Source organism: Aythya fuligula, chromosome 1 (genome assembly GCF_009819795.1).
Source record: "Aythya fuligula isolate bAytFul2 chromosome 1, bAytFul2.pri, whole genome shotgun sequence".
NCBI lineage: Eukaryota > Metazoa > Chordata > Aves > Anseriformes > Anatidae > Aythya > Aythya fuligula.
Genome location: NC_045559.1, coordinates 202,852,258 through 202,872,272, shown reverse-complemented (window position 1 = coordinate 202,872,272; position 20,015 = coordinate 202,852,258). Strand labels below are relative to the sequence as shown.

The window sequence follows — 20,015 nt, the reverse complement described above, 5'->3', positions numbered from 1 at the left end:
GCTGCGAGGGGAGAAGGCACATTTCTCAGCCTTTTTGCCCCCTCCTAAGACAGTTGTTGCATGTTTGAGGGGTTGCCTATGCTGGTATTTTGAACATTTCAGTGCTGAGAATTCACTTAATACATTAATGGATAGAAGTGGAGTACGGCGGTGGTGTTTCTTGTTATATCCACATGTCTGATTAGAAAGTATTTGGGTTCACAACTTAAAAAAGAAAAAAAAAAAAAAAGGAAAAAAGGGGAAAAAAGGGAAAAAAAAAAACAACAAACAGTTGTCCATTTATAACAGGGAACTCATACAGAGAAGGAGAAATGAAATGATACAGCCAAGGTTAAGCACTGCCCGTAGCAGAGCCATGGACTAACTCTCTTGAATTGCAGTCCAGTGCCCACCCAAATGCAGCCCTTTGAGTCCTGGACTGTCTGGTCCCTAAATGCCGTTATGGTCCATAACAACATTATGCTTATAAAATATTTAATCTACATGAACATCGGATAGGCATTATTAGAAATCTTTTTATATTTGTGTTTCAGAGTGGTCTGTGGTGGGAAGGACAAACCAAACCAAATTGTCTTAGGGCATTAAAGTTTTTAGGGGCATTTCAAAGAAACACTGATAACTTTACAGAACTAGGGCAGCCTTGTATTTTCAATAACTGCCCTGGATTGAAGAAAATGGCATTTTTGCCTAACAGTTAATCAAAAGCCTCTGAGAAATAAAGCAATGAGATGTTAATGAACAAATTCTCATGGCAGAAGCCTTTATTTGGATGTCAGTGCACACCTCCAGGCATGGGTAAAACCAAAATAATATTTTCTCTCCTCTCATTTTGTTCTGCTCATGGGTGGAGACAGATCATTGCTGAAGACAAAGCACGATACCTCTAGGGATGCTGGCAGAGACTGGACCAGATGTGGATTAACACTTTATGCTGTTCCTAGAAGTAGGTGCACTGGTCCGAAGGGGAGTTCAGAAATACAGATAAGAGCATCTGGAAAGGTCAGGTTAGGGAGAAACCCTGGTGTGCCTTTTTCCCTGAGCAGGAAATAGCATTGTACCTCTTTGAAAGGCTGGGCTGGCATATCGATATGTATGTGTGACCCCTACACAACTGTGTTGAAGCAGAAAAGGGGGAAAAGGCAAAGGAAAACAAGCTCTGGCTCCCTGGTCCATGCTAACCAGCAGGCTTAACTCTGCAGGGCAGGGATCCTTTGGCCACAGAGGTAGGTAACAGACCATTTTGAGCCTTCACCCTTTCCTTGCTTTGATTTATTTTCCCCTATAATCATTCAATTTTTTTCCCCTACATTGTTTCTCTCTCATCTGTCCCAGGAGGGCTTGACTGTTTGCTTAGGATGAAGCCAGTGTCTGGCCCTGCAAGGAAAATCCTGCTCCAAACACACATCAAGCTGCAAGTCCAACCTGCCCCAAGCACCGATGTTCAAACTCAAATCCCACCCCAAAAAGAGATAGAAGCCAAGTATTTTTATTTAAAGAACAATAGGGCTTTTGCTGATGACCCTAGCTGTATTCTTCCTATGGTGTTTCACACCACAAGGAATTATTTGTGGCACTTGGAAATTATATATATATATATATATATATAAAAGTGCCCAGATTTGCTTCCAGAATGCTTGGCAGCTGGCCAGCAATGTTACTAAATGCAATTATTTTCCATTAAAAAAAAAGTCTCCATGACAAGGCAGTTTAAAATGGCGAAGGAAAGGACAAAAATTAGCAGCCTAATTGAAAAGAACAGTAAATTCTTACCTGTTAATATAGTTTCTACCTGCTATCAACGAGTTTATGGAGTTTGGACCTTATTTTCCCACTTAATGGCTTCACCATCATCACAATAATAATAACGTGAAATCTGCACACTAACCTGTATTGAACTACAGTTCATTACAGCTGAATCCCATTGTGAAGCGCTTTAATGTCAGCATCCCTTCAGATGCAGATTGCAACAATAAAGAAAATACATTCTCTATGGGACTTATGGAAAAAAATACATGGAAAGATGTTTTTTTTTTTTTTTCTGTAGAAAAAAGCAGACCAGTGATGAGATAGATTATCCCTAAAATCAGTGGGAATCCCTTCACTGAGGAACAAAATCAAGACATTGTTCACTAATGAAGAAAATGAATTATTAAACTCAGATTAATCCTGCCTACCTTCATCCCCTAAAGTGGAAGCATGGATGCTGTTGGTTTCTTCTCTGGTCCCTGGGGCAAGATAGGTGGTAACAAAGGGAGGTTCAGCTTTTGGGTGCATTGAATCCTGCCTGAGAGACAGTGACATCCCCTTCTTTCCTGCTTTGAAAGGCTGTTTTACACCAAGTGGACAGAGGGTTGATTAAAAGTGGAGGGACATTAAGGGTCTGCTGCCCTAAACCCTATCAATTTATCATCCTGTCAGGGTAAAAGACTCTGAGACTCCTCTGAAGAAGTAAGGAGGTACCTCACCTTTCCACTTTCAAGAAGAATCTCGGGGCTAATGTTTGAAAAGGACAAAAGAGGACAGAAAATGCAGGGCATTAGGAATCCATCATCAAGGATGTCCGTGGTTAGAAAGTTGGATCACAAGAAAGGAAGACATAACAGCCTTCAAGGGAGCCATTTTTTACTGGAGAATGTAGCATTTGGGATGGTCATATAGCAAAAGTCTCCTTTTTAGGACTAATATTCTTCATAAGAATATTAGTATCTTTACGGTTGGAGGACCTGAAGGCACATTCCTTCCCCTGACCTTCACATTTCAACTGATCATCGGGTCTCTGAATTCTCTAGAAGGCAGCTTCAGTAGGCTGCAATACCCAAGCAATCCCAATGTGATATCAAAATGGGGTATTGCTTGCAAATCCTACCTGGAAAAGAGCAGCGTAAGAATTTCAAGGAACTGAAACAGGGAAGGGGATTAGTGAAAATCCCTTTCTGAACCTGCTGCTCATTTTTGTAGTTTTCCAGTGTTGTTCCCTATCTTCTACAATTGATGCTGGATCTTTAGTGCTAACGGCTCTGGCTAATTTTTATTTCAAGCTGAAACATCTTGTTAATATTAAGGTTACAACTGATAGGAGGCAAGTGAAAGATGACAGCCAGCAGATGCCTGATCTTGACCTGGTAATTCTAATTTATTCTTGTCTTCTCCTACTCAAAAAGCATAAGGAAAGCTTAAGAAAACAGAGCTCACAGCACATTTCTTTTCTTAAAAATTATTTATTTTGAAGAATGATTTTTTTTCTAAATCTCTTTTCTCCAGAGTCTGAGTATCATATTTATGCCTACACGATTTGCAGAAGAAGCATGTCTGAAGCGCACACTCATTTACTGGAAGTACTTTATAATGCACTATTTAATTCGAAGGAGGGAAAAAAAAAAGATGTTACTGCAACCACGGTAACAATATTAACAATAGAGTGCATGAAGCCTGAAAGGAAATTACTCAGCAAAATGTGGTAATAAAAAGAAAAGTCACCATGGATTATCAACTAGGGTATTAACAAATAATTTGTAATGCTAAGATCACACAATAATTCTGGCACCGCTAATTGCACTGATATATTGAACTGCAATTTGGGCCAGTGGTTTGGGTCAACACGGTTTGGGAAGCAGGGAAGTGAAGGCAAAGAAGACCGAGCAAAACTCCTTCCTGTGCAGACATTCAGAGCTATTTAGGAATACCTTGTAAGGCTCCTAGTAACATGTACAGACAGCATTAGGAAGATAAGCTCCAGACAACCAAAGAGAAAAAGAAATATACACGGAAATAATTACCATTTGCCTAAGGTTCCCCTAGCTATTGTAAAAAAAAAAAAAAAATCTGAAGAGAGAATATTCGGAAAAAGTTAATGAAATTTTGGAGCATGTGGCTTAATGACTGGGACAGCTTTCTGATTTAATAAGAAGCCAAAATGTATACAAGAAACCTGGTGGTGAACAGCATGTTGCACTGTATTTAACCAAGAGTACTGGGATTTACACCTTGCTGGCACTTGGACCATTTTTCCAAAGCAGCACGGTACCACTGTACACCTAGGACCTGATCTACCACTGCTGATAGCAACAGAAATTTTCAAAGGCTTCAGCAAGGTCTGTATCAGGCACCACTGAATAAGTGGAAGAATTAGTTAGGCTTCTTAACTACCCAGGAGAAATAAAATTATATCGTTTCTCTGGTGTTCCTTGCTTGAAGAACTTGTCTTTAATTATTTCCTGCTGTAATGTACCCCTGTGTTTCTAAATATCTTCTATGAGCATTTGTTTCTATCAAGTCCTAATTTCCTATGCAGTTTCTTAAGCACTCCTTCCAGCAGCAATAATGGCTTTAGCAGTGTGGAATCAGAAAGTGTGGTGGTTACCGCAAGAAATGCTCCTTAAATCATGTGTTATGTCAATTAAATGGCCAAGAGTTGGGGCTGCGATGGTAGAATAGGCAGAGCTATCGTGTGAGCTTTCCAGCTTCTGATTGCCAGTGAGTTTCAGTTCTACAAAAGCATATGAGAATTTTCCAGAAAGGCTTTTTTTTTTTTTTTTTTTTTTTTTTTTTTTTTTTTGATGGGAAAGCAAAAATTAACAGTAACACATTCACTACCTTTCTAGTCATGTTGGTAAAGCTTGGAGAGCAGGTTTGGATATTGGGCTGGCTGTTTTCTTGACAGCTTTAGAGCTCATTTAAATGCATCTCAGAACGGTAGTGACTAAAAGAAAAATTATTTCTCTCTGTAGGATGTGGGTTCAGCAGTGTAAAATGAATTGGTACTCTTAATCTTGTCACCAAGTGAGTAAGAGTCTCGATAGCTATAGCCACCATACAACTTTTGGGACTGACTGGTGATTTCAGAGGTGACACCAGAGACAAATGGACCTTGCGATTAAACTGTTCTTCCTAAACAGAGGTGACCAACAGATGAGTGGTGGAAATGTTGGGGACAGTGATAATTGCATGGAGTTCATAGGTGAATGAGAGATTTGAGTCCCAGCAATGCCATTTTCACTCCTCTTGCACACATGAAATGCAGGCAGAATTGTTTGCAGCAGCATATGTTTCCTATATATTTTTTGAATTATTAAGATGGAAAGAAGGACCCACAGCACAATTTAGCAACAAAGGTCTTGCAGACTGAATTTTGGCTTCCAGGGTGGTGACATTTGGAATTTTAGTTTGTGTCTACTTATCTCTCAGTCTGCTAGATAAGAAAATTCCACATTTCAGCAACAGTTCTGCTGCAATAATTTCTTCATACAATATATCACAACTGAGTATTTAGTTCTATATCATCTCCAGCTCGGTTGAACTGTCTCAAGCCATCTGAAGTTACTCATCCTGTCTGTGAGATCCTTGTGGCCTCTTGATACTGCCCACATTCTTCCCAAGAGGAGATGACGACAGAGAGAAACATCAGCTCCACTCTGCACATGTACAGAGCATTAATCACCGCTGACTTGTCCTGCTAATGAAGAAACCGCTCCCCCTCTTTCCTGCTCCTTCTCACTTTTAACCAACTGCATGCCTTGGTGGAAATTAGCACGAAACCCTGATTAAAAATGAAATTAATCTTGAGATTGCCTCGGCTTCTTTGGAATAGCTGAAAGTTAAATTGTATTTTTTTTTTTTAATAAAAAAAGGGCAGCAACCCACTTTCAGAAAGACAAATTTTTAAAATGTGGTTGACCACATTTTAAAGTGTTCCTGACACATTCTAAAGTGTTCCTGAAGGAATTGCCCTGGATAAACCAGTAAGCTCTTTATCACATTGAAGGCAGACAGAAAAGTGTGTGTGTTGCTTTGTTTTGTTCTGGGGGCAGGAGAGAGGTATGGAAATACCAGTATTTTTTGCCCACCTCGTGCTCAGAACCATCGGGAGACTGTTAGCGTGATTCACAGTGGTTTGGGAGCGCCTAGGATAGGACCTTCCCTATGGAGCAGAAGGAGATATTCAGAGCCTGTTTCATGGGTGCTTACCAACAAACGCTGTCCAACTCTACATCTGGTAAGAGTGTCCTAGACAGTACAAAACCACAAGGTTCTCAAATCCCAGACAGAACAGTCCTGCATGCCCCCTGAAACCAAAGAAAACTTGGCAATGCTACAAACAGGACAAAGGGATGCTCAAGGGGCCAACAGGTGCAACCACTCTGACTGAGGCAGCATCCAATCTGGGGGGTTACCAGCAGCTATGTGTCTGGTTTACTCCTCAAAACTTTTAGAATTGGAGTTCCCCTGACTTCACTGACTACCTCTGCCAGTGCCTACTACTTACAAACCTTTTATGAGAGGATGATCAAGGTGTTTTTGTTCAGCTTGGAGAAGAGATGACTAAAGGGAGGAGTAGTAGCTGTCTTTTAACTATTTTAGGTGTGGGGATATACAGAAGATAAAGGCTGACTGTCCTTGGAAATGCATGGTGAGAGAACAAGAGAGAGTGGACAGTAGAAACTCTGACTACCTCCAAGGAGAAGAGTTGTTCTCATTGAGAATGGTCAACACCAGAGCTGGGACATAGGGGTTGTGGACTGTCCAACCTGGGAGATACCCAAAATGTAACTGGATGAGGTGCTGAGCAACCTGATCTAACCTTAAAGTTAGCCCTGCTTTAAGCACAGCTTCCAACATAAATTATTCTGTGGTTCTGTATTTCTAAGAGGATGTCTTTATGACTAGAAATATTTTGCTTTTGACTGAATTGCTGCAAAATAAGTCATTTTCTGGAAAACTATTGCTGCCTTCTCCTCCATTTTTCTCTTATCTATAGTAAAGAAGCAGAGCAAATCAGAACAAAGCATGTTCAGGGTTGCCTAAGGTGACACCAGTTAAGTTGATGCCAGGCTCAGATCCAAATGACCACCTCAGGAGCTTCTTTTGTTTGAATTAGTCTTGCTGAGAAACCGTGTGAAATAGCACAGGAAAAAAGTTCTCCTAAATTCTTTGCTTAGATGTTCAGTACTCAAACACTTCTCTGTGCATGGACCTGAACTGCTGATATGAGTTCACAATTTCAGCTTAGCCTAGGTGATCATGCTGCAAAATAACCCTTTAAGCTTCATTAAGTGGCTGCTACATTAGCAGCACAGAGTGATTGCATTACTCAGGATGAGGTGTGGTGATTTTGTGGTGATCTAAGCTGTCCCCTCTGTCCCCTTTTTCTGCCAAGTGACCAGCCAGGATGAGCAGAAAACACTGGCCAACCAAGGAGAAGCCATTGGGGCTCTTTGGGTGTGCAGGATCTGAGCTCAGTGCAATGCCAGGGTTGTAACTCAAGCTAAGTTCAGTGAAAACAAACTCCTAACCCAGTAAAAGTATTCAACCTCCTGGAAAGCCTGGGAACAGTTTAGATAAAACATTGCATGGCTTTTCATGCCAGCTGCCTGTGCAAGTGATTTATGGACTGTAATATGCCATGGAACCAGACCACTTCATCGGTTTCCTTAAAGACAGAGAGGGGGATTGTGGCCGCATTTACTGAGCAGCATATCTGTTCCTTCAAGGCATCACCACTCCTCAAATAAAAGCAAACCTGCTTTTTGAGGGAGCCAGACCTCTCTTTTTCTAAGAACAGGGCGAATGTCTTGGTAGAATTGCATTTCGACAGCTGTGGATTTAGAAACATCAGAAGCAAATTCTGATTATTCGTTTTGGATAAATAATGAACAACATAAAAATCGCTGACGTTAACCTTCATTGGAAAAGTTGGTTTAATGGGCCCCATAAAATCTTCTATTGATGGCAGGTTCATAAAGCTCTATATTGACTTCAGCTAAAGGCTATAACTTCTATCAATACTGTCAACAATTAATATTGACTAATAAAGGTATCCTGTAAACTGAGTCATAGCATTATGTTACTTTATGCTGCCATTAGCAAAATTTCATGTCTTCTTGAAAACATTTCTCCTATAAATCTGGGATTTCTCAAAATAGCCCATGTGATAGCTAGCTGCGGAGGGCCCACAGTAACACTGCTTCTGTGCAAAGTGACAGAGCTACCTTTCAATTTGTTAGACAGAATTTCTGCGTGTATCCCAGGCTTCACATTCTCCAGCAGCAGGTTTCAGGTTGTGAGGGCTTTGTTTGCAAATGTTTGTCACACCTTTACCTGTGCCAAGAAATTATAAAATAAAGATGTCCGCATTTTATCTGTATACATTGAAGGCTTAAGATTTTGTCCTTAGTACGTGTTTTCCTCTTCTTCTGTAGCTTGTTTTTAGATACATTTATACCCCAATTCATCTGCAGTCCCTACACTGAAATTAGGTGTCTCTCCACAGCTCTGGGCAATTTTTTCTCACCTGAATCTGGTTGATGTCTCTTATCTCCTCCCTTCTTCCCAGGGAAGTCTGTTTCAAGTACGAGCTCAAGCTCTCTAACAGCATGATTTGGGTTGCAATATTTTCCCTTGCATTTTATGTGTTCCACCACCCCGATTTTTTGTCAATACAAACAACACAATTAGATTCTGCACACCATCCCTCTCTAGATTATTTTTATACTACACAGATTTTATATTTTTGACTATGATATAGACTTTCTCATTCAAAATACTCAATACCTTATACTGCAAATGCCAAATAAACTTCTATGTTTGGACAGCACTTAAAATCCTGCAGATATGCTCTCCACCTTGCTGTCTTCCCTTTTCTAATTGCTATGGTAGTTCAACAAATGGTTAGTGTGTCATCGAATTTAAGGGAAGAGGAATTGGAGGTTGTCTCGGTCCTGACATTAGCACTCCTTCCTCTGTTATTAGTTTCACTAAAGCCTTTCAAGGCATGTGCTGTTGCTAATGTGTTGTTGCTAATATAATTTCATTTGTAAGTGATCTGTAGGTACAAAGTTGCATTTGCACATGTAGAGATAGCATTACGGAAACCGGTGAAAAAGATTCCAGTAGCTAATGTAATTCTTCTCTCTTAAGGAAAAAAAAAGGCTAAAATTCTGTGGTTTGCTTCTCTTAGGAGGCATGGAAAGAAAAATGTATGGGATAGGTTCACAGCTGCTCATACACCACTATATAAAACCGCAGGAGAGGGACATGGAGACAAGGGAACAGGACGCAAGTGCAAGGTGTTTGCTTTGGGGAGTGTGCAAATATCCCTCTGTCTTTTGAAGAAAACACAAGGCTAGGAAGTAAAACGCTAAACTCTGGCACTGCATAATCTGCCTGTCCTACTGAGTGAAACCCTGTAAGATACTACACCAAGAAACTTTAAAAAACGTATCATAAAGATATATTTTGAAGAAAATTCTTCTGTACATCCATTAAATAGAAGGTCGTTTATCTTTGAACTTTGCCTAATATATCATTATCACTGAACAGAAACTTAATAAGATTCCACTGTAATTCTGTTGGAGTTAAACATAAAATCATGTGGGTGGTGTATGTCTCACTGTGTCATGGCTTCCAAAGGAAAAGTTATCATCATTTGTCACTATAATACTGTGGCAAAAAGCATAACGAGAACAAGCAATGCAGTCATTTCACATCAGCTTTCAGAGCTGAGCTCAAGCACCCGATGACTTGTACGCAGCAGCTATATTAAGAAGCAGGCTGTGCCATAATTGAATTAAAGGTGCAAAGGCATATATGGCTGTGTGAACCCCTGGGTCAAGCTGCAATTGAATCAAAATCCTCTCTCCTTCCTACACTGCTTGGCAGAACTGCTGACCAAAAGGTTCGCAGGACTTACAAAAGGCATGCAGGAGTCCCTGCAGCTGGGGATGCAAAGTTACCAAGATAAAAAAATTCGTGACCTTCAGCTTTTATTTCTCACGAAGAAAAAGGCTTCTAAAAATATTTCACCACCGTTTTCCTTCAGAGAGCAGTCAGCCGATTTACATAAATGAAACGGCTCCTGTCAAGGAACCAGCGAGGAAAAGAAGGAAATTATCTGCCCCGAAAATCTGTAGCAAAGATAAGAGCAGCATCAGCCAGGGGAGGGGAGATTTAAATGCTTTTTGTCTGAAAGGTCGCTACAAAAAGCAGGGAAAGTATTACAGCCGCTTAATGATCTCTGTCGCTGTGATAAATAAGTAGGAGCTTCTCCAGCAGTTTATTAACAAACACTCTGTAGGACAGTACAAAAGGCCACGACACGGGGCTATTAGAAGAGTGTTTTCACTGAGTCTGATAAAAAAAAAAAAAATACAACTAGGGAAGATTAAGGTGGAGTGGCAAGAAGTGGCATTGCTGCTCGAGCTCGAGGCTGCCATGGCACTTACCGGTTTCGGTATTCTCGTGCTCTGTGTCGGTGAGGGTGAGGTTGGAGTTGGCCCGGCTTGATAAGCAGGAGCTGCGCCCGGACTTGGTGTTGCGTCCCCAAAGCCTCACAGGGTGCTCGGGTGACATAACCACGTCTGCCTCCGTGTCGGCATCCGAGCCAGTGCTGATGGAGTAGCCGCAGTGAGGCAGCCCGATATCAGTCCGGTACAAAGTCCCATGTGTGGGTGTCACGTCTTCAAGACCCAGCTCTCGCAAGGAGAAGTTGGCTCCTGGGAGAAAACACAGCAGCCTGGTTATTCTTTAATAGGGGAAAGTTTCATCTAGCACATGTCAAATGGCAGAACCATTCATCTTCTGTCTTCAAATCAGACCCTCCATCATCATAGGAAAGGTTGCCCTGTTTCATGGTGTTGGTTAATGGGACACCAAGTGGCTATGCCAAGACCAAAAAACAGCTGGATTCCTGCCTCTGGAACCTAGTCTCTGACTAAAACTCAGGGCTTGCTCAATAAAATCATCACTTTTGAAAGTAAAGAGGGATGGAATACTCTGGGAGAAACAGAAAAAGCAAAATGGGAAATGATTAAAAATATATATGTATACATATATACCTTGCAACTGTACTACAGTAGGAAATTGGAGTGAGTTCTGCTCCTTGAAATCAATGAAATTACATATTGGGGATTTAAATTTCCTTGGGTGATCTCACTTTCCCCTGGCTGACCACTCTCAACTTGACTCAGTTTAGCCATTCATTCTGACACAGTCACAGCGGAGGTTATTTGGCTGCAAATAGATGCCATTGTTTAGCTGACTAAAAATATAACCTGAAAAATGACTCCTGAGTTCATGTCTCGTTACCTGCTGAGCTTCAAAATCAGACCAAATCGATGTGAAGGAGTCTTCAAATATTAGCACGCTTTGTTCAGAAAGTTGCATGAGAGAGCTGGGGAGAGCAATTAGTGGCTCTATTTTAATACATATTTATTTATTAATGCACTCTTTTATTTTGCAGTCCTGAATGTCTTTAAAGGATTTTGGCCACCTGTGAGTGCCTTTATCTGTACCGTGCATTTAACGTGGCACAATGTGCCCCGCTCCTGTTACAGTATGCCTCGGTCAGACGGATTAAGGAACTTTATCTATTAACCGGTAGGAGGCATCAGGCCCTGTACTGTGGCCAGATACCAACACCGCTGATCACAATCAGTCTAGTTGGCTTCCTCCTGCTATTTCAATAAATAAATCCCCTGCAATCAGAAGAGTTGTTGAGCCCAAACCGCCAAGTTCATGTGCAAGCCCCAGACTCAGTTTTAGAGATGTGTTTGTAGCTCAGATGTGTTTCTACAAGCTGGATCTGATCTCCAGGACAGTTCAGTCCCCAGCCTCACTTAGAACAGCAAAGTTCTTATCTATTCATCATTGAAATTCATTCCGCAGGTCTGGGCCTCAGCCTCAAGGTTGTATCCAAAACTGAGTTATGCTTCTCTCCGTGCTCAAAACCACATGAGCATGTGGTTCTCCTCGCGTTTTTATTTGTTGATGTAAAATATCACATGGTGGAAAACATGAATCCAATAGAAACAGTCAGATTTCTACTTTTCCAGAGTCTGGTTTCATGCTTGTGGAAACACTCTGGCTTGTCCTCGTGCCCTGCTGTGCGGGGAAGGGTTCACATTATAGCACACGTGCACAGAATGATCAGCTGCTCTTTTACCGTGCTTTTTTCATTCCAGTGACTTTGCATCTCATAGGGAATGGAGAGAAGGAGATGTTTGATTGCAAAGTGAATAACGGGACTGGACAACATTTCAACATAAAGTTTGGTAAAGGAACTGCTTGACGTCAGGAGGAAACAACCACGGTTCAGCTGATTATGGATCTACAGCTGATAACACTTAAAACTGTATAAAGCATTCATGAACTTCACACGTTCTTAATTGACCAAAACAGATTAAAGCTTTCAGACAGAGTGGACAGATGAGGATGCTTGGGGCTCACACATCCGTTGAACCCTGTAGCCTTGCTTGGGGAGCATAGTGCAAGCTTGTGGCAGATTAATCCATTTAACTTGGCTGCAAAACAAGTCTGAGGGAGCATCCTCTACCACTCCACAGCATGAAGTAACAAATGAACTTGACCTAAATTACAAAAGCAAAGAAGTAGTAAATCCCTAGAGACCTCACTCTTCCAGTTTTGACTTTTGGGCAAAGCTGGGATAGTTTTCAAATCTTCCTATGTGGAGAACTGGAGTACAGCATGTTTTGTTTTTGCTTGCACATTTGAGTCACCAGTGGTGACTTCCACCTTCCCCTGCAACAAGCCACACTCCACATCATCCAACACATCAACATGCAGCGTGACTGATACTCTCCAGTAACAGCAGCTCATAAATTATGAAAAATGACTGCTACAATTAACTGAAAATCAAATTTATTTGCAATAAACAGCAGGAGATGCATCGATTTTCATATTCTATGCTCACTGTTGCCTTTTAAGCTGGAAGAACTCAAGTCAATAAAAGGAAGATAATAAATATCTGAGACTTTTTAATTCAGATCTGGTCTATTTTTTCTTGTGCTGACTTGCACGTTTGCTGGCACTCACACTCTAGCTAAAACCATTTAAATGCTGACTTGTTTATTTACTGAATTTATTTGGTCAATTTGAAATGTTTCCCTCCTCTGCCTTCCAAACCAATGCAGGAGAGAAATTCACTTTGCTTTGTTGATGTCGTGCAAGCTAATAAGGCTTGGTTTCAGTTGGCATTAGCCCAAGAAGCACCACAAAGTGAGGTCCATTTATGGCTTTCTGCCAGAGGAAAATGTGGCACAGAAAGTCCAGAGTAATTGTTATCATTCTTCAGAACAGTTTGGGGACTCTCAGGAGAAACTGGGAGAAAATTATAAAATGAAAAACCTGTGGGTGATATATCAGAAGTAGAACCAGCCCCCTGATGTGGTTAACCTTAACCTCTCAATCAATTTCAGCCATTTATACCAATAGTTTTTAGCATTTTTCAGTATCCTACATTTTTTTTTTTTTTTTTTCCTAGGGAATTATGAGTGTCTGTATAGCAAATTTATACTCCCTGTCAATAGACTGGCTTTTCTTATTTCTCTTTTGTGGACTTCTTAGGAGAAGTCCATAGACCTGTGTGGCCTCATAGACCCTCAGGTTGAAAACCGCTGACCTATACTAATTCACATCTACCCTGCATGGCGAATATATTGTATGAAGTGAGCAAACTCAATGACCTAGAAGGTTTCCTTTTCTTTATAACTTCTTAGATTCCTTAGAGAGGATGAAGTACTTCAGAGTTGCTAAGAGGGAAACTCTTTTTATGACTGCAAACTATTACTTACAACACCTACTGCCCCTTTTGTTAATTATTGCCTGCTGCAACTTTCCTGAAATACAAATACCAAGACTATGTGCCCTAAGAGACTTCTGCAAGTCATTTTCCTTGGGAATGCCTTAAAGATGAGTTTTGCACCAAAACCACAACTGCATGGTGTTTGAAGAGTGAAATTAAGCAGTCCCCAAGTTAAACTGGTGCAGTTGTATGCATTCCCTTTGGAGAATCAGCTTCTCTAAACAGCAGTGGGTGCGCTCAGAGCAGTCAGAGTCAGCTCTTTTATGTCCATTGTCTGGAATGCTGCCTATTCCATTCGACTTGCTCTGCCATTTTATGCTCTTCTCGATGGACTTCTAAAAATAATTTATGTGAAACCCTGCTTGGTTTCTGAACTAAGTTACTCGTGTCTCTACAGAAAAATGAAAATGAGACTATGAGATTATAGCAACAGACAGAAATCTACCTCACTTAGGCAACAACAGCATCAAAAATGTAACTGCACCTGACTTCAGGCTAGCAATAAAAAGGAAAATATCTGGAATGTCAGTTAGGACTCCGGAGCCCACGTTGACCCATATTTACTAAATGGAGTCCTAAAAGTGTCTCTTTGCCACCCTTTTAATACTACAGCTTGTCCCTGTCTCAAACCCATAGCCTGCAGGCCATGTACAACGTCAAGGATGTTTCAGGCCATCTATAGTTCCTCCAGGCTTCTTAGGTTTTACTGTAGCCCTGATGGACAGTGTGACAGTAGTATTCTTCCTTGATTATCTTCTGCCTTGGGATCTTTGTTGACTTCATGACAGAGCAGGCACATGACAAAGAAAAAAGGACACCTGAGCAGTCAGAGGCTTCAGAATTATAGACCAATTGAGGAAGGGACCTCTGGAGGTCATCTGGTCCAAGGGCCCTGCTCAAGCAGGAACACCTAGAGCAGGTTGCTAAGAAACTTCCAGGACTTTTCATGCAACACCAGTATACATGGAGATGGATTGCGCAGCATGTGCCCACTGTCCCTGGTTTCACACTGGGAAGCATCAATGGGCTGTTGCAGATGCACACAACACATACAAGACAGACTTCAACTTTCTTTTAGAACGTGGGATAAAAGTAATACCTCTCTGTACTCCCAACACTCGTAATTAGAGAATGTCTTTTAGTTGATGCTAATGAACACAGGCTAGTGGTATCCCACTTAAAGTCATCAGTTTGCATACATCCCACAACTGTACAAAATGATGACGATGTTCCTTGCCAGTCTCTTTCACTATATCTTGTTTTCAGCCTCAGAGTCCTTCAAAAGCAGCTCCCTATCCACCCCAAGCTCTCAGCACCGAGTTGTTTAACTCTCATTGCTTACAGAAGCTCCTGCTGAGATGTGCTCACCTGCTCTGCAGAATTCATCAGCCTCCTGGTGCACCATGTCTTTGACCCGATTGCTGTAGGTCAACCTGGAGTCTTGATCATAAGCCTTCAGGGTCTCGCTGGAGCTGTAGGACTTCTGGGGAACCTTGCTGTCCTCACTCTCTGCTGAGGAACTGGTGTAGCGGCGCTCGGTATCGCGGCGCCGAGTCAGAGATCGATACGGTTTCCTTTCTTTTACATCCATGGCACTCTCGTCTGAGTATCCAACATTAAAATAATGACGTCCGTGTAGTGGTCAGAATGGAATAATCTGAAAGAGAGAATGAAAGAAATAGTACCTAGGCTTGTGCCTTTGGGCACCAGAAGGCTAATTTGCCTTTTTTATACATTCTTGCACTGAACAAAAGAGAGGTTACTTAATGGACTGCAGGAAAACCCTCCTAGAGCAATTACTGATGGGAAGAAAGTCTCAATTATGCGTGACTCAGAACTTTACTAATTACAATGGCTAACGGGATACATGCACGCAGCAACCTGCATCTGTCCAAACTGGGCTTGAACTTGTGGATTTCAAACTGATTGTGATTTTCTGTGTCTTATTTCCACAGGAAGTGACTAAGACACCTCCTGGAGGCACGTCTTATGTACAACAGTCACCTAATTTGTGGGAAATCAGGCCATGCTGAAATGTCTCTATTTGGGCATGTGGAAGACTTTGGAAAATGCTGTCCTATGCTTTTAAAAGTGTTTTGGTATATCACAAGTACAAACATGAGTTTTTTAGGAATATAAAAAGAATGAGAGACTGTGTAAGAAAGCAAGTAGGAAGAGAGAGAGAGGGGAAAGAAAAATGAAGGGATAATACGGATGCAAATAAGATGAAAATATCTTTGTATTCAGATAGCTCCTTTTTACCCAGCTAGAAACATATTAGAACTTAGCAGAGTTGAGAAAGTGCAAACAAATGTTACATGTTCTCCTTCATGTAACAGCATGGCCTGGTATATTTGTCTGTGGAAAACCAGTGGTATACACACTGGAATGAAAGCACGTCTGCACACAGAGAAAATTGATATAAAATATATATATCATATGTACATATGTATAAGTATTAAAAGTACGTTTGTCAAAATAATTAATAAATTGTCTTTCCACTTTAAGTTTATTAAATGCAACAGAACAGAAACACTGAATAAAAAAAGCTCAGTGATTTGCAGTGAGACGGTAAAATACATTCTTGAATTCTTGAATACCTAAACTGGTTTACAGGGAAAATACTGAGAAAACCCACAAACCAAGCATTATTATTTTATTTATTTATTTATTGCAAATCTGCAATTACAGGCTGGGTTTCTTGGGAGCTGAGCCCTCCTGACGGCAAAACAACAGGAGCTGTGTCTTGGAATGCCACACCAGAATATGGTTGTTTACTATAGCACTTAAAAACAGAGAGGAAAAGGAATTGAAAATACCTATCAGTCCTCAGTCTTTTTCATACCAAGTAAGTATGGAAATACACTGGCAAAGAATTAATCACATTCCACTGGTGTTTCTGTCTTGAAAAGCTAAATCCTGAACGTGCTGATGAAATCTTGATCCTCTTCACTTCTTAGAGCCCAGCCTTGTTTTGGATGCTATACCTGGGATTTGTGCTGCAGCACAACAGAGCTACAACACAGCTGTAAAGGTGAGATGTGTTGGGAGTTTTACAGGTTGGTTTAGAGGGATGTGGTGTAACACAGCATTTGTGGTGCTCCAAAAGCCTGTGAGGAATGGAAGACCCTAACAATCCATAATACCCTACAATTCATAATAGTAATGCAGGGGCTTGAAGGCAGCATTTTATTACAAATTTCTCACTCACTGAGCTGTCTGGTGCAGTCATAATTAAGTGTATTCTCTAAGTATTCTAAGCTGATGAGGGACTGCAGGAGGGAGTCTCTGCCTTTCTTCTCAGCGCTGCTGAGGCCGCCCCTGGGGTGCTGTGCCCAGCGCTGGGTCCCCCAGCACCAGCTAGAGCTGGGCACCCTGGGGAGAGCCCAGCGCAGGGTCCCCGAGGTGCCGAAGGGCCTGGAGCACCATGAGGAGAGGCTGCAAGAGCTGGGGCTGCTGGGCCTGGAGCAGAGGAGGCTCCAGGGGCTGCCAGCCATGGCCATCAGCACTGCCGGGAGGTGCCGAGAGGCCGGAGCCAGGCTCTGCTCAGGGGTGCCCAGGGCCAGGCCCAGAGGCCCCGGGCCCAGCCTGGAGCCCAGGAGGTGCCCTCTGCCCCTCAGGAAGCACTGCTGGGCTGGGCGGGTGCCGGAGCCCTGGCACAGGCTGCCCAGAGAGGGGCTGGGGGCTCCTCCTTGGGGATCTCCAGCAGCCGCCTGGACGTGGGGCTGGGCCCCCTGCTTGGGGTGGCCCTGCTGGAGCAGGGCTGGCACCACAGGGACCCACAGCTGCCTGACACCACCAGCCACTCAAGAATCCCATGAAGAAAAGGCTGTGGGATGGCCATGAGATATACACTTGCAGCTGGGCAGAGAAAAAGACAGTCCTGCTCTTGTTTCTGCAACACTGACTTTCCCAAGACTGCTCACTGGGTTTTGTCCCTTTAACCTCCAAAAGGAACTTTGCAATGACAGAACCAAATTCTGACAACTTGTGTAGTTTCTGTCGCACTCTTCTCAGAAATTAAGACACTACTTCAAAAACAAAAATCCACTGAATTCTCTACCAGCCTATTCCAGTGATGGCAGCAGACCAAGTTCACACATCCTATTTGTCAGCAAAGCACAGAGAACCTATTGAACACGAATGGAGGATTGGGAGTGTATGCCATAAATGAGCTTTACTCAAGTCATCCGCAGAGCTTCTGAGTACCGCTTTGATTTTAAACATGTGTTTAAACCCACCAAATTCACTGACCTATTTTCATTCATGAACTGTGTACATTCAATACAGTGAGTGCAAATGGGATTCCTCACTGCCCAAAATTTATGCACATTAAGCATTTTGCTGAATAAGGGCTTGCGAGATGGAAAGACTTCAGACTGAATGAAGAAGAAACAGTCTTCTAAGGACTTGCTTAATATAGTAATAGTGTTTAAGAGGTCTACCAAATAAAAGTAGCCATTTTGCTGTATTGAATTAAGTGTATTGGTACTTAATTAAAAAATGTAAATAGAATAGAACATCTTACTGCTCTTCATTACACTATCTTCCTCCCTTAAAAAACAAAGCTTTTTTTTGTTTGGAAAAATGTGACTTTTTTTTTTTTTCTTTTCAATTGTTATTGAATAGGTTTAGCTCCTTTATACTACCTCTGTTTGTGTGAAATCCTCAAAAGGACCAGGTTTGTTATACCTTTCAATAAAACACTTTAAAACAGTCTCCTTCACAAGGACGCTGTAGTAAGAGCTGTTATAACGAACACTGACATTGTGGTTTATTGTCATGAGGGCTGGAGATAGCAAAATTTGAGCAAGAAAAGCTGTTACTGATTTCTACAAAAAAGAAATGAGGAAAGGGGGCTTCTATCTGCTCATGAGTATTGCAGTAATTCTTATGAAGGGCCAGTCATTTATAAACCCACTAGCAGGAGAAGCACACGTGCCAAGAAAACCTTTCTGCACAGTTAGAGCCACAAGGTACAAACAGGGTCTGTAATTACCATTAGTAACCTTGCAACTTAGGAAATGGCCAAAAAAACATCAGGAAATTGACTGAATTCCCACCAGATGAAGGTTTTTCTTTTCGTAAAGAAAGGTGCTGAAAAACTGAAATTCCTCCTACAGTTCATCAAAAATAGCCCTGTAAATTTGCACCATTCACATACACATTCCTCTATAACAGTGCTTCAATTCCCAATTCATTCATGTCTTTATAAATTTAACTCTCCTCGGCCCTTTCTTTCTCTCCCTCTTGCTGTTTGTAAGAAGACTGGAAAGGTCACCACCAAAACACGTTAGGTCTTTTTTCTTTCTTTCTTTTTCTTTCTTTCTTTCTTTCTTTCTTTCTTTCTTTCTTTCTTTCTTTCTTTCTTTCTTTCTTTCTTTCTTTCTTTCTTTCTTTCTTTCTTTCTTTCTTTCTTTCTTTCTTTCTCTCTTTCTTTCTCTCTTTCTTTCTTTCTTTCTTTCTTTCTTTCTTTCTTTCTTTCTTTCTTTCTTTCTTTCTTTCTTTCTTTCTTTCTTTCTTTCTTTCTTTCTTTCTTTCTCTCTCTCTCTCTTTCTCTCTTTCTCTCTCTCTTTCTCTCTTTCTCTCTCTCTTTCTCTCTTTCTCTCTTTCTCTCTTTCTCTCTTTCTTTCTCTCTTTCTTTCTCTCTTTCTCTCTTTCTCTCTGTTGCATTTCACTGACTTAAGTAAGTTTCCAGCACCTCTCCATGGACATCCAATTCTTGTCATCTCCTTTTTATGGCCAAATTCCCAGATGGTTAAGATACCTTGTCTTCAATGCAGTTGTGTCGGCAGGGAATCTGCCTCACAGTGCTTCTCTGATAGATTATTATTTTTTATCTGCTACTCCTCGTGTCTTGATTTTGCTTCTGCTAAGATTTCATCCATGCCATCAACACTTCACATTTTTTTGTGATTTCTCTGGCACACAGTGCATAGAAAGAATCACACTCATCTCAGTTACATACTCAACCACCCGTTTCTTTCAGTTTCTAGCTCACAATTGCTCCTCATAATTTTAAAGTCTTTCATAAACTTGCTGGACCAACCCCCCCCCCCCCCCAAAAAAAAAAAAAACACCACACAACCAAACACACCAAAACACAGCTTCTAGTACTGTCCTTTCCATTCCTTCAATCCTGGTCCTTCCATAAAAGCACAAAACCCTTCTGCTCTAAACCGTTTCTATTTGGAAAGGACTTTCTTGTCCTATGATGCAATGCTTCTGTCTCAGTTCAATTTTTTCATCATCTTGCTCTTTGCATATCTTCCCCACCCCCCCCCCCCCCCTTCTTTTCCTCCAGGACAATTAATGGCAATAACCATTCTTATTTTTGACAGCCTTCTGAGTGTACAATACCAGCTGGACTGCAAGCTGATTTGGAAATAGTGTTCACAACGGAAGCATCCTTCAGGCTTTA

At 41.4% G+C, this 20,015-nt stretch overlaps 1 protein-coding gene across 6 annotated transcripts in view; it reads right to left on the bottom strand.

Annotated features, from left to right (window-relative positions):
* Positions 1-20,015, bottom strand: part of TENM4 (teneurin transmembrane protein 4) — a 554,777-nt gene that overhangs the window by 317,497 nt on the left and 217,265 nt on the right. For all 6 annotated transcript variants that reach the window (XM_032196280.1, XM_032196305.1, XM_032196313.1 and 3 more), the window contains 2 exons: positions 14,963-15,251; positions 10,218-10,487 (listed from right to left, as the gene is read on the bottom strand). In XM_032196280.1, the coding sequence (XP_032052171.1) occupies positions 10,218-10,487; positions 14,963-15,185 (493 nt within the window). In that variant the 5' untranslated portion in view covers positions 15,186-15,251. The remainder of the gene's footprint in view (positions 1-10,217; positions 10,488-14,962; positions 15,252-20,015) is intronic.